Source organism: Schistocerca gregaria, chromosome 6, assembly GCF_023897955.1.
Source record: "Schistocerca gregaria isolate iqSchGreg1 chromosome 6, iqSchGreg1.2, whole genome shotgun sequence".
NCBI classification, from domain to species: Eukaryota; Metazoa; Arthropoda; class Insecta; order Orthoptera; family Acrididae; genus Schistocerca; species Schistocerca gregaria.
The window spans coordinates 81,292,118-81,307,569 of NC_064925.1; the positions used below are offsets into that span (position 1 = coordinate 81,292,118).

Here is a 15,452-nt window from a genome sequence, read left to right on the forward strand (position 1 = left end):
TTACATGTTGGGCTGCAGCTAATCTTCTGCAGGAATTGAAATTTTATCATCGACAAGACATTATGGCATGAACAAATTTTAACATCTTCAGTAAAATCAAGCCAAGACATAAATCACAGGAGCTCCTTGTCCATTGGTAACATTTCCTTAAGTGATTGTAGTTGACTTTTGTTATAATAGAATGGTGATGATGTACGACAATCAGCTCCATCTGATCTATCAAAGTAGCTGGGTGAAGGGGTCTCTTTGTTTCTTTTATACAGTAGTTTATTAACCTGTAACAAGCAATTTTGTAAGATCATGAATAACTGTCTTTGACCCATAGAAGTTTCAGTCTTTTGTATATAAAATGTACAAATTGGGCCATCAGAACATATTGTTTTAGTACTTAGCTTGAACTACAACAATGATGATTGATTATTCAAACACTCAGTACTCAACACTAAGATTGTACAATGACAACACCAAAGATTACACCATACAGAAGACTGACACAGTGAAAATTGCAATAATGAAAGCACAATTGAAAGTGGTGATTCAGCAATGTATCATGGCTGTGAGGATAGAGCCTTAACAAACTATTGCTGCTTTATAATGTCGGTGAAAACTGAGTTACAATGCATATATGCTCCACTATGCATTGTAGGATTAAGACATTGTAAAGCAACATAGCATTCCATTATGATCATCTAGATTTTATAATCTTAAGATCATTTTCTGAGGTTTTTTTAAAAATATATTTATAGTCTATGCCATAAAATAATGTAAGCATAGTTACATTCCCTCATCTACAGGCAAATCTTATACTATTAAAAGACACTACAATTACACATTTTTTTATTTACAACTTCAAACTGTATTAAATTTTTGTATTTATTGATAATCCATTTTCCCTATTTTTGATAGGTATTCTTACTTGTCAGTATGAAAGATCCAGAAATTAATCAATTTAGCTTTGAAAGCTTAAAGCATGTTCTTTCCAGATGTGGCAAGAAAAAAAAAAGGATTTCACAAGACACAATTGAGATATTGCCTCTCCAAAAATTTGCACATAGCAAACTTTGGCGAACTTTGCAAATGTATATCTTTCCATCTAGGCATCCAATGGTAATTAAATCTGATTCATACACTGACATCATAGGTAGGAATAACCATATGAAGTTTTGATGTGATTGTTTCATATGAAAAGTAACAGTGGTCTGTCAAACCTTGGCTTGCAAATGAATAAATGTGTACTAGAACTTTTAAAAAATTCCTTGCAAACTTGATACATTTGCACCTTCCAATGTGATGTGAAGGTGAGTAGCCTCTCTTTAAGAGCCCCTAAAAATTCAACCACTGAAGATACTGGACTGAAATTTGGTATACAATCATCAAAGACCATATAGAACCTTTATACCACATTTCATTTGAGTTGGAGATGGTCGAGTGGGGACACTTTTTAATATTGGGCTCTTTGATGTGGAATGACCCTTATCCTACATTGCTGATATTCTTACCTGGAGTTTCCGTTGTTTGATAATTATTCTCCTTTATTGTGGCTACATAGCTTTGAGATCTTAGATAAATCTAGTCAAATTAGTGTGCTGCTTGTTACATTATGTGTAACTATGAATTTATTTTTAATCCTAACACCATTTGTTTGGCAATTTTCAGAATCTTACAGAGAACCTCTATCTCTACCAACATTAAGGAGAGGCTGGACTTTTCCTGTGCTCTTTTTGGACCGGATGGTGGTCTTGTATCAAATGCGCCCCACATCCCTGTCCATTTGGGGGCAATGCAAGAGACCGTGCAGTATCAGGTACAATTTTCTCACATTACGTAAATGGATATTCAGCTGGAAGAAAGTTTAATGGTTGTTAAATGAAATCTATTTTCATTGTAAATGTATCTCACTTAAAATGTTTATCTGTTAAAATATTTCAGATGCGTGTACTAGGAGATAATATCCATGAAGGTGATGTCATACTCTCAAATCATCCGTCAGCTGGTGGATCTCATCTTCCAGACTTAACTGTCATCACACCTGTATTCTACAGGTAACTAATGTTATCTTATTTCATACTGTGGTTGTTGTTAATCTTTTTGCTATCTACCAATTCCAATTGTGTGAGAATTTTGTGACTGTCATGTTTGCATTCACATGAGACAGAGATAAAATTATGGGACAGAATTTCTGCCTAGTACTTACCTCCAGGAGGCAAAATACTTAACCGTCAACCGACACTCAGAAAAGTAAAGAAACTACCTTAACTTTCAGAACTATTAGTTTCTTCCTGAGGGAGGAAAGAGGAAGTAATTGGGCTGGGTTAAAAAGGAAGGGAAATTCATTCAGACCCCAGGATGAGAGGACCCAACTATTGTGAGGATGAGGCAGGACTGATGAAGGAAGCCAAAAGCTCAAATACTTTTGTACATATCTATTGGCAGTACTAATTGCTTCTGTTTTGACTGTTAAGAATTCTTCATAATACCACTGTTAAGTTGTGTCATTCAGAGTTGAATTTGGCTAGTTTTTCACTTTATTTCTTTTATTCTTACCATGTCCATATAGTTATAACAATTTGTTGCTGTTGCGTTGCTTGTGTTCTTCAGTAACAATACTTCCTGTGTGACATGAAGTAAATTTGAAACCTCATGGCAGATTAAAACTTTGCGATGGATCAGGACTTGAATGTTGAACCCTTGCCTTTTGTGGCCACATGCTCCACCAACTGAGCAAGTCAGTCTACTTTACGGCAAGGATCTCAGGATCAAGTCCTGTTCCAGCACATATTTTTAATCTGACAAGAAGTTTCAGACTAGTGCACACACTGCTGCAGAGTTAAAATTCATTATTAGGTAATTTTGTTTTTGAAAACCTTAAAAATAAATCCAGATGTTTCTTGATTTCAAGGAGATGGAATGGTAGGCCAGTACTTATCTTCAGGGCGTGAAATCAAAATAGCCCTTACAAATAGACTTGTACTTGGATCTCATGGTAAAAGGGATCGATGTGTTGTGAGGACAAGTGGAGATGAAATGAATAGGGAGGCATCAAGGAGAATAGGAAGTCGAAAATAGTGCATTAATAAGCACTGTGCCAGTTTATCAAGAGATAATAGAAGAGGTCAAACATTGGAAACTCCAGGTAGGAATACCAACAATGTAGGAAAAGACATGTTGCCACTGTAAAGAAGATAGGAACAATAAAAGACACTTACACATAGCTTTTGGCCACAGCCTTCATCAGCAAAAGAGAAACGCACATCATTCACACACAGAAGCAAGCACATCTCACGCACACATGACCGACAACTACAGATCTCGGGCCGGAATGTGGTAGCTGCATTCTGGCCTGAGATGCTGGCAGTTTTGTGTGTGTGAGATGAGCCTGCTTGTGTGTGTGAAGGGTGTGTGTTGCTAAATGGTGAAGGCTGTGGCCAAAAGTTTTATGTAAGTGCCTTTTAATAGAGCCTCACTGCAGCTTGATGTTTTCTTTGTGTTAAGTAGCAATTTGTCTTTTCCTGCAATGTTGATAATAGAAGAGAGTGAGAAGTAAGGAGAAGAGTAATGAGAAGTGGAACATGCAGTAGTATAGTAGTATTAAGAACTGGAAAGAAAGAATGGAAAAGAACCAGAGAGAGAGAGAGAGAGAGAGAGAGAGTATAATTGAATAAATAGTAAAAATGTATAAATTGTGGGAGCAGGTAGTTTTATGTTAATGGAAGTAAGGGTGTCAAGATGTGAGGATGTTGGAGGGGGGCACGTTCCTCTCCTGTCTTTGGAGCTCATGAAAATAATTGCTGGGTGGGAGGAGCCAAAAGGTTTTCATAATGCAGCAGGTAGCAAGCACAACTCGGACACGCATGATCACTATCTCTGGCCATTGCAGCCACACTGCAGTCCACAGTCCAATGACGGTGGCCAGAGACAGTGGTCACGTGTGTGTATGTTGTGACTCAGCATCTCCTCTATATGATATTACTTTCGATTTAGAAACCATTCTGACACAGTTTGTTTTGCTGATGTATTCAGAACATGTAATGGCCCCATACTCAGATCAGTTAAATCAGAATGACTGAGTCATCATAAACCTAATAGTTCAGAAATTAAACAGTTGGGTTTGAAAGACAGCTGAAATGAGGTGATAAAATATACAACTATTGCCAAAAATGACACCTACTTTCCTACTAAAATGTATGGACTTTGTCATAACTGTAATCCAAATCATTAGGAGCCTACAATGGTAGAAGTGCGGACTGTTCTCTAGAATTATCTCAGCAGTGATTCTTGTAATTCAGACAAACAAGTGCATTAACTGTCATGTAAAGGTGTTGCTATTCCAATGCATAAAATTCGTGTAGATGAAAATCGACAATATGGAAAGGATAGAGTGCTACTCACCACAGAGAGGGAGCATGGAGTTGCAAGCAGGCACAGTCAAAACAAACACTAGAAATGCTTCCTCTATATGGTGAGTAGCAATCTACCCTTCCCATATTGTTACTCCTTCCTGGACTTTCCACCATTCAGTTAAAAAATGAGTTACTCTGATATAAAGAAACACACTTCTTGTCACAGTTTGAAGAACCTAGTGCTATAATTTTTACTGTAATTACTGATTCAAATAACATGTACACTACAATGCAAAATGTGTTCAGACACAGTGATGCTTACTAGTGCAGGACAGCACTGTCTCATCTGACCAAAACTATTAAAATAACTTTTGTAAATTACACATGAAATAATATTGCAATCAGAATGGCTATTCAGTGCTGAAATACTGCAAGCAAAGCTACCACAAGCTCAATTCAGTTAAATTTCAGAAAATTTTATGGCACTGATTACTTTTTGAACTAAAGACTGAAAGTCTTTAGTAAACACTTCAATAGTTGAGCCAGTGGAATGTGCAGGAAAGCCAGTATTATTAACAAATATATAAACTGAAAAATATATAAACGTAATTGTTTGGTTCAAATTAATGATATGAATATAATAGAGGGAAACATTCCACGTGGGAAAAATATATCTAAAAACAAATGTCTGCTTGTGTCTGTGTATGTGCGGATGGATATCTGTGTGTGTGTGTGTGTGTGTGTGTGTGTGTGTGTGTGTGTGTGTGTGTGTGTGTGTGTGTGTCTGCTCTACAATCAGAAAATGTTGCTCTACAATTTAGATCCCACTGTGAGTTCATAGGTCACTTTCTTTTCGCACTGTACGTGTCCAAACGAGCCCTGCCGTGCCCTCTGGTGACATTTTGATGGATTCCACGGACTTCCCTCCCAACCCACCACTGGCGGTCGATGATGTAGGGTCTCCATCAGTTCCCTACTTCCGTCCACCATGGTACTGTCTAGGGCATTTCTGCCCCTATGTACAGGTTTTGGGGGAGAGTTGAATGTGCGCCAGAAGATATGGACCTGGGGTCTCTGTGCTCTGGCGCACGCCTGCTCCATGAGCCTCACTGCGTGAGTGCACCACTCATCGTACATGTGAAGTCTAAAGCCATTTGTGTTCCTCACGGTCATGTATTTAGGTGGCCGCGCGGCAGTCTGGTACTCACCATAGTTCATATGTGCATCTTGGCCGTACTGTGTTCCACTTCCGTGTGTTGAGATACCTACTGTCATTGTTTGGAGTGTTCCTGTGTTGTTGTCTCGCTGTGTTTATCACCTCTGCTTACTTTGTGTTGTGTCCTGGTCGGTTGTACTGTCTGTCGTACCCTACTTGTTTGACTGTCCTGTCTGTTCATTGTTAGTGATACCTCCAGCGGCTCCCCTGACTGGTAGCTTCGCGTCTCAATTCTCTGCTGTGCACTGCTTGCTGGTCACTCATGGTTATAACAGATGTTATGTTAAAACGCCTGTGATATTTCTTTTCTGGAGAATGAATGTAAAGTAGCGAATATGCTGTGAGGAGAGGAGGGATCGTGAGAAACAAAAAATATACTCGTGTAAGAAAACAGTGAAAATCGAAAAGACAACCAAATACATGAATTTACCATTTTATAAGTTTTGAATACAGTAAATGCTTTCCATTTGTTGTGTGTTGTTCTGTCAAGGGGGGAAATTGAAATGGTTTTAATATGTTGGATTAAGTCAGTTGCATATATACAGTTGTATTTTGGGCAGAAAGGTCTGAAATAATGGAATGTTGGTATTTGCACATATGTAACTGAAGATCATCTTTTGTGCAGGGACCAGAAGAAGCCTGTATTCTTCGTTGCCAGTAGAGGACACCATGCAGACATTGGTGGCATTACACCAGGGTCCATGCCTCCACACTCTAAAAGCCTAATAGAAGAGGGAGCTAGTTTCAAGAGCTTTTTCCTTGTGAAGAAAGGAGTATTTAATGAACAAGAGTTAATTGATGCTCTCATGGCACCAGGGAAAATTCCTGGGTCTTCAGGAACAAGGAATCTTCAGGACAATTTGTCTGATCTAAGAGCACAGATTGCAGCTAACCAGAAGGTATGACACTTACTTTGCATCAGCAAAGTTATCAAACAAATATTGTCACTACAAATTATTGAACTTTCCACTTACTTTTTTGCAGTCTGATAATATATTATGCATTAGATTAATAACAGCGTCATTTATTGGCTCTTATTACTATGAACATTTACAAACATAATAACTGACTTGAAAGTAGTTATGAATGAGAGGACATAGTTCTCCCTTCTTATTTCTTGTTGGAAATCTTTGTAGGGCATCAGTTTGGTACGAGAGCTTATTGATGCATATGGTCTGGATGTTGTCCAAGCATACATGGGGCATATTCAGTCCAATGCAGAAATAGCTGTAAGAGACATGCTGAGAGAAATTGGAAAGAGAGCAAAGGAGAGAACTGGACAAAGTGTCTTAGAGGCTGAAGAGTACATGGACGATGGGTCTCCTATAAAACTAAGAGTAACAATTGATGTTGAAGAAGGAACTGCCACCTGTGATTTCAGGTATGCTAAAATATTTGTGTTAAATATTATAAAATTGAGCCTTTTTTAAATAAGACAATTGAACTCAGTAAATGGGAGAGGGAACAATTTTTCCAAAAAAAAGCATTTGATGTAAACCAGATTGACTAAAAATGTCTACCTCTGTTGCTGATCGTCCAGGGAATCTTATTGCCTCTCAGAGATCAAAGGTTTGATTCCAAGTACTGGAAAGAAACTTATTGTGGTCAGATGTCTGCAACACGGTTCATTGCCCTTAGTAGGACACGTTGCTAGTAAGTTGACCATGTTCACTTTCATCTCTGAAGTCCAGTGGTACAGTGGGCAGAGGATAGCATAGGAAGTCGTACAGGATGGTTGCTACAAAATTACAGTTTTCTGCTTTTGAGTAGGGGGTGTTTGCCGTCTTAGGCAGAACTGAGTTATTTGGACATTTTTTCTTGCCATCACCCTACAGGATACATTCCCAATGCATAATCTACTAAGTATTTTCAAATATAATAATAAACTTTTTCACTACAGATCAATATATATATATATATATATATATATATATATATATATATATATATATATATAATTAAAAACAAAGATTCCAAGACTTACCAAGCGGGAAAGCGCCGGTAGATAGGCACAATGAATAAAACACACAAACAGAATTTTGAGCTTTCGCAACCGGCGGCTGCTTCGTCAGGAAAGAGGGAAGGAAAAGGAAAGATGAAAGGATGTGGGTTTTAAGGGAGAGGGTAAGGAGTCATTCCAATCCCGGGAGCGGAAAGACTTACCTTAGGGGGAAAAAAGGATAGGTATATACTCGCGCACACACACATGCACGCATATCCATACATACATACACAGACACAAGCAGACATATTTAAAGGCATTTAAATACACAGACACAAGCAGACATATTTAAAGGCCTTTAAATATGTCTGCTTGTGTCTGTGTATGTATGGATGGATGATGGATGGATATGCGTGTGTGTGTGCGAGTATATACCGGTTGCGATAGCTCGTAATTTTGTGTTTGTGTGTTATTTTATTGTGCCTGTCTACCGGCACTTTCCCGCTTGGTAAGTCTTGGAATCTTTGATTTTAATATAATATATTTTTCCCATGTGGAAGTTTCTTTCTATATACAAAGATGATGTGGCTTAAGGAACAAAAGCGCTGGCAGGTCGATAGACACACAAACATACACGCATAATTCTAGCTTTCGCAACCAACAGTTGCTTCTTCAGGAAGGAGGGAAGGAGAGGGAAAGACGAAAGGATGTGGGTTTTAAGGGAGAGGGTAAGGAGTCATTCCAACCCCGGGAGCAGGAGCAACAGTTGGTTGCGAAAGCTAGAATTTTGCGTGTATGTTTGTGTTTGTTTGTTTGTGTGTCTATCGACCTGCCAGCGCTTATGATCAATTTTTGAAAATATTATGTAACTGAAAACATTATGTAATTGGATAGATAAAAAATTATTACTACTTGCCAAGCAGTGACAGTAAAACACACACATAAAAGTACTTAAATTTGCAAGCTTTAAGAACCAGTGGCTCCTTTTTCTGGCAGATGGGTAGGAGGGAAGGGGGGGGGGGGGGGGGGGGGAATGGTGAGTTTTAGGAAATAAGGATAGTTCAGAAGAGGTGCCCAGAACCCCATGTCGGGGAGAGTTACCAGATGGAATGAGAAGAAACAAGAACTACTGTAGAATTTCGGTAAATTTTCACCAACAGTGAATCATGAGGAAGGTTTTTGTGTGTAATTTATAAATATTTGTTGAAAATTTTCTGAACTATGATTAATTACAGTCCCTTATTGTGTTTTTCTGCTTGTATATTAACTGCAGTGCACTGGTGCCCTCATCTTATTGACAAATGAGCAGCTGCAGAGCCTTTGATGCAAGGTCTGCTTTCTTAGCAGGTTGTGGTAGGAAAGTCGGCTCACGTCTATATGCACTGTAGTATGCCAGTAAGTGAGGTGTGCTGCTTAAAAGTGATGGTATTCAATTACCTGAGGTTGTTCTTTGAATTTTAATCATAGCTGTACATGGTGCCCCTTAAACAAAATTACCACTATTCCAGATAAGTTGACAGGCCATAGATACTTAATGCCACCTGTGGAAAACGTTTTTTTTTTTTTTTTTTGAACCAAATATTTATTTCAGAAAAAAAACAAATAAATCATCTCTATGGTTGTGGATTACAAGTTTTCATATTAATTTTTGTTCATCTGTTTATGGTATTTGTTACTCTTATTTATTTTGTAGGACATGCTGTCCATTTGCTAATTTTCCTTTCATTCTTTTCGTTTTTAAGCACATCGATAAGTTTTTCCTATATGTGTTACTGAGCATAGTCCATTTTCATTTGCTATATGGTTATGTCCAAGTTTGTTGTGGCAAACAATGACACGACTGGCATTTCTCTGATGTCACAGAGTTATTCACTTGCACTGTTTATACTAAAAAAATGAGCTTCTATACAATGCTGGACTGAGTTGAAAATTTATTTGTAGACACTTCTGTTTATCTGCCATTATTTATTTCTTTGAAATTATCAGACTGAATTTCTCACCTGTTTATACCTTCAGGAAGTGAACTACAATTACTGATGATAGCCACACATAAAAATACACAACACTGCAATAGCTTTTGGAACTATCAGTTCCTTCTACAGAGAGGAGAAAGGGATAACTTGAGAAACATCACAAATGAAAGGCTGGTCAGTTGGAGGTACAGAAAGAGGAAGACCCACCTGTTTTGAGGAGCAGGGGAGACAAAGACCTGAAACTGCTGAACTGGTGAAGCATTGCCAAATGTTGAAGATAAACGTTTTTCTCCAACATCACAGATATCTATGCCACGTCATTTAGGAGGTAGTTATTCAAAAAAGTTGCAAATTTCCATTCATTTCACATTTCTCTGCATACCATTCACACAAAGTAGCCTCCACAGTTTTGTGAGGGACTACTATACCTTCAGTGAGAAACACATTTTGAATATTACATCATTTTCTACAATGTTAAAATGGAAAAAAAGTTGATCATCAATAAAATAGGAAACACTCTTTAAATGTATATAAAAAAAATTCCTTCTCATCGTGGTGTTTGTTTTTTATTTCTTCTTTTAATTTCAGTCATCTGAGGACCACATTAATTTTGACCAACTTTGTTCCTTCTGGGCTTTATTCTTGTCAAGGATTCTTAAACCTCATACTTTGCAGTCTTATACACTCTTTATGTCTGCATGCTTTCATGGCCATTGTAATTGAATCAGTTTGAAGAGTAATTGCTTTCCCTTGTCAATGTGTCAACTTCACACTGGCCATTCTAAGGATGTGTCCAAAGAACAAGGTCCTACTTTTCCTGACGATGGCAGAGATGATCTCTAACTGAGTTTACAGCTTCTGCTTGGCTTATATTCTGTATTGATCATCTCCTGTTCTTTGAGGTCCCAATACCCTCATAAGAATCCTGTGTTCTATAAATTGTAGCCTCTGAAGTAATCATATCCTTATGAGGGTCATGTGTTCTGCTGCATACAAAGCTTTAGAGGGAGTTATCGTGATGAATGCCATTTACTGTGTATTCGCAATAGAGGAATGTAAGCCTGATTTAGACACTTTACATTGGAGCTTTGTGGTTTGATTAGTTGTCTCTTTTAATGCGAATGCCAGGAAATGCATCTGTATTTCTCTTTTGTTGCATACAAATCACATTTCTCCTCACTCCTTTCATTCCTTGTCACCATTTCCTGATCCACACATCAAGGATTAAAGTCTGTCTGCTTGTCTGACTACAGTTTTGGTCCTGAACGACTCTTGCTCCTGAAGGACTCTGAGAATTCCTTAGAACTTGAAAGTGGATAGTACATTGTTTGCAGTTCGTTTAATCAGTTTGATTTCTTTTTCATTAGTACATACATGTGCAGCATATATGAGACACCATTAGTACTTAAGATCATCTTTAAGACACATTTTGAATTCTTCCATTTTCATGTGATGTTTCTGAACACACTGTATGATGAACCATATATGTAACTAACAATATGTGTTACCGGTTTGTGGAGGCTCAGACAATGCTGTTGTCGTATTTGGACAATTCCACATAACTCCAAGGCTATACAGAAGAGGCCTATTGATGTGAGATCAATGACAGCTCTCAAAATAGAAATACTGTTTGATTGGTACATTTGACATGGGCATAGGCATTGTTGAGTCAGCCAAGGGATTGGCATGGACATCAGGGACTGCGGCTCATGTAATTGAACCATCAAGGGAAGATGATTTGGATCTGGACATTTAGGTAGTGAAAAGCAGACACAGGCCTTCCCATGAATCTAGATAATAAAATGTTCTTAGTGAATCAGCACAACATGGAAAGGATAGAACACTACACACTACAGAGGAGAGGTGTTGACTTGCAGAAAAGAAAAAGGACACTAGAAATTTTTCTGCTTTCAGACAGAACCCCTCTTCAAAAGCAGAAACACACACACACACACACACACACCCAATATTCCTGGGCCCTAAGGCCCTACTGTTGCTGTGTTTCTGGGGCAGGTAGTGGTGGTAAAGGAGAGGTGTGGTGTTGGGTGGGTAGGGGAGGGACAAAATGGCAGAAATCTGCCTCCCCCTCCAAGTACAGCCTCCCAATGCTGTCCCAGCCATGTCCCTGCATCCTGCCACAGGCAGCACAAACATCTTCCCCTGACCCTACCCTGCTTTTCCTCCCCCTTCCTGCTCCATGTCTCTTCCTTGTCTCCACTACCCACACCAGGTAGATTGTTGTTGACATCAGTCACAGCTGCGTTTGGGCCTTAGTGCCTGGAGACAGTGCTGCCATCTGTGTGAGGTGTTGTTGTTGTTGTTGTGTGAATGTGTGTGTGTTTTCTACCTCTGAAGAAGAACTTTGTCCAAAATCTGAAATATTTCTAGCATTCTTTTTTATTGTGTCTGTTGTGACTCAATGCCATATGTATTATACACTGAGTATCAATGTGTCCTTTCCATATTGTTTTTATTCCATCCTAGACTTCCTGTTTTTCAGTGAATCTGAACTAGACAAGTGATGTGAGGTGTTGAGTGAGGCTCTGTTGAGTGACCCATAAGTAGGTTGGCAGAGAAATATTCCATGTTAGAATTCAGAAAATAACCTTTTTATAAAAGAATCTAGTATTGCTTTATTGTTTTATTTTTGATTCCTCTTTTAGCACATTCAGTTTCCTAGCAGTTCCACAGTGAACAATTTCTCATTCTGTCTCCACAAATTCAGAGAATAACTTTTTGCTGTAACAAAAATCTAACTTAATATTCTTCCTGTATCCTGCTTGGCCTTGGCATGAAAACAATCTTCCCATAACAATCAGTCTCTGTGATTGCTACACATCATTTAAAAATACTTCTATCTTTTCTTTTTCCTTCAATCCCTGCTCTGTCCCTACATAATCACATCTTTTAAGCACAGCTTCTGTAGTAATAGCACCATTACTCTGTGACAGTAATTGCTTGCAACCCATCTCTAAGATGGAGATCCTTTACCTCCAACAGTTGGAACATGAAATGCTATACATAAAATTCCTTGGTGACTCAATTGGCTAGAAACTGAATTGATGTAAACATACTACCAAGCCACTGAAATTTCCTTCAGATTGTTTTGCATATCGCATCTTATTTTGCAGGACAGTGCAAAGATAATTATTTCCATTCTACATGAACCTTCCAAATTGTGACTGCAGAAACAATATTATGAAAAGGATAGGTTGCTACGCAGCATAAAGATGATACACTGAGTAGCAGATAGCCATAATAAAAAGGAAGTTACAACACATTGATCTTTTGGCCAAAGCCTTCTTCAGAAAATAAAGGAAAACTCACACAAGCATGCACACCTCACACACAAATATCTCCAGCTGCATTCGCCAGACTGCCGCTTGTCACGTGGAATGAAAGCAGTAGTCCAAAATGGGACACAGAATGGTGAGGAATAGCAGGGCACAAATGGGGGAAGAGAAGAGAGGTGTCTCGCAGAGATTGCAAGGCTATAAGGTGGTAGGACAAGGCAGCCAGGCACAGCTTTGTAGGCTGTTGCGGAGAGGAGGGGGAACAGAGAGAAGAAAAGGAGAGGAGCAGAGAGGGCAGAAAAACAGACGGTACACTGCAGAGAGTAGTGCACATTAAGGGTAAGAGAATGTGAAATGGAGGGATGTGGTAGGACAGAGGGGACAAACTGTTGGGTAGATGGTGTGGGACAACAGGTTGTCCTAGGTTGAGGCCCCACGTCCTCCACCCATTAGTTTCTGCCCCCCTCTGTCCTATCACATCCTCCCAATTTATGTTCTCTTACCCTCATTGGACACTGCTCTCTGCCAATGCACCCATTGGTCTTTTGCCATCTCTGCTCCTCCCCTGTTCTGCTCCCCATTTCCCCATCCCCTTCTCCACAGCCTTCCGACACCGCACCTGGCAGCTTTGTCCTGCTGCCTTATAGCCCTCCGAGCTCTGTCAGATATGGTCTTCTCTTCCACTATATGTATTGTGCTATCTCGTTTTGTTAAAATATTAAATAATTATGTTGTTTGGAAATATATTAAATAATAATGTAGTTGGCTAAATAGCTGGGTTGTTAGAGGCTGTTTAAAAATAAAAATTTGTTAAAAAATGCCAAAAATTGGACAGTTTAGTTACAAAAACCAACTATGTGCAACCTCAGGGTGGTACCTGCATCATTACACCAATCAGATCACAAACTGCCACTGAATATGCTTCACAATTAAAAAGAAGTGAATACTTATGGCACAATAAAGACTGCCTTCATTTAGTTGCGATAGTAGGAAAATGATAAATTGCTACTCACAGTAAAGATGGCTTACCGAGTTGCAGAGAGGCACAATAAAACGATTGTTACACATTACAGCACTAGGCCAAAGCCTTCTTCAGCAAAGAAAACACACACACACACACACACACACACAGCCCACTGATAGCTTCGATCGGAATGCGACTGTCGTGTGAACAGCAATTCAGAGTCGGGAGGGGAAGGGGGAGGAATAGTAGGAGACAGGTGGGGGAGAGAAGAATGCTTTCTGGCAGGGTGTGTGGTGACTAGAGATTGCCAGGTGCAGGTTTGGGGGTTGGAGTGTGGGGGGAAAATATGGAGAGTGGAAAAGGAGAGAAGCAGGGAAGGGGAAAGAGCAGGTGGGTACATTGGCAGAGGGGCACACAGTGAAGGCAAGGGAATGTGGAAAGGGAGGAGATGGTAGGATGAGGGGGGCTGAAAACTGTTGGGTGGAGGGTGTGGGAACAGTAGGTTACTGTAGGTTGAGGTAAGGATAATTTCTGGAGCAGAGAATGTGTTGTGAGGATAACTCCCATCTGCAAAGCTCTGAGAAGCTTGTGGTTGAGGGGAGGATCAAGATGGCCTGGGTGTGAAGCAGCCATTGAAATCTAGCGTGTTATGTTCAGCTTCGTGTTGTGCCACAGGGTGGTCTACTTTGTTTTGGCCACAGTTGGTCTGTGGCCATTCATCCTTTTGGGCAGCTGGTTGGTAGTCATACCAATACAAAAAACTGTGTAATTGTTGCAACAGAACTGGTATATAACATGGCTGCTTTTACGAGTGGCCCAGCCTGTGATGGGCAGTCTGTAGTTCCTGCATGTCCTGTTCTTCTCTCCCCCCACCCATACCCTGCTATCCCTCCTACTTCCCCACCCCACCCCACTCCAGATTGCTATTAACATGACAAGTCGCATTCTGGTCAGTGATGCTGGTGGTAAAAGTCATGTGAGCATGAAGTGTGCTTGCTTGTTTGAATGTGTTCACGTTTTCTTTTCTGAAGAAGGGTTCGGCCAACAGCTCAGTGTGTGCTTGTCTGCAGTTCCATGTGCCATCGTTACGGTGAGTAGCCATCTATATTTTTCATAATATTGTTGATATTCCAACCAGGACTTTCTGTTTTTTGAAGAATTGCACAAATATTCATAAATGTGAAAAGTACACTGACTGCCAAAGGGAAGTTGAACAGTACAACATTTTGAAAGTCACAATGTGAGAAACATCTTGGTAAAAAGAAGACTGTATGGGTGCATACAATTAATATCCTTTAATAACATAATAAACACTCTTAATGATAGCCTCTGTGTTGAACTTAATAAAGTTTGTAATAATTGCCTCTTATTGCTCCTGTACTTGTTGCTTTACTTGCAATCTTGAATGCTCACTTTCAGAGTGAGGTTACATTTACAGTGAGAATGAATGTATGACAATTTCTCTTCCTTGTTAAGTTCTTAAGCTGGTATGAATGGAGTGTTACTTTTGCAGTGGTACTGGGCCTGAAGTATGGGGGAACTGCAATGCCCCCAGGGCAATAACTCTGTCTGCTCTCATCTATTGCCTACGCTGTATGGTTGGGCATGATGTCCCTCTTAATCAGGTATGAGATTTATGAGTGCAATTTGACTCACAATAAAACTTCATATAATTTTGCTATTTTGTTACTCTAAGTACCAGTTTTTGTTGCCAACATTCTGAA

General features: G+C 39.4%; 1 protein-coding gene across 1 annotated transcript in view; it reads left to right on the forward strand.

Annotated features, from left to right (window-relative positions):
- The window catches only part of LOC126278089 (5-oxoprolinase), a 154,025-nt gene that overhangs the window by 91,360 nt on the left and 47,213 nt on the right, over positions 1-15,452 (forward strand). Inside the window, exons 12-16 of the mRNA XM_049977931.1 lie at positions 1,657-1,804; positions 1,930-2,042; positions 6,182-6,455; positions 6,693-6,937; positions 15,242-15,353. Of these exons, the coding sequence (XP_049833888.1) occupies positions 1,657-1,804; positions 1,930-2,042; positions 6,182-6,455; positions 6,693-6,937; positions 15,242-15,353 (892 nt within the window). The remainder of the gene's footprint in view (positions 1-1,656; positions 1,805-1,929; positions 2,043-6,181; positions 6,456-6,692; positions 6,938-15,241; positions 15,354-15,452) is intronic.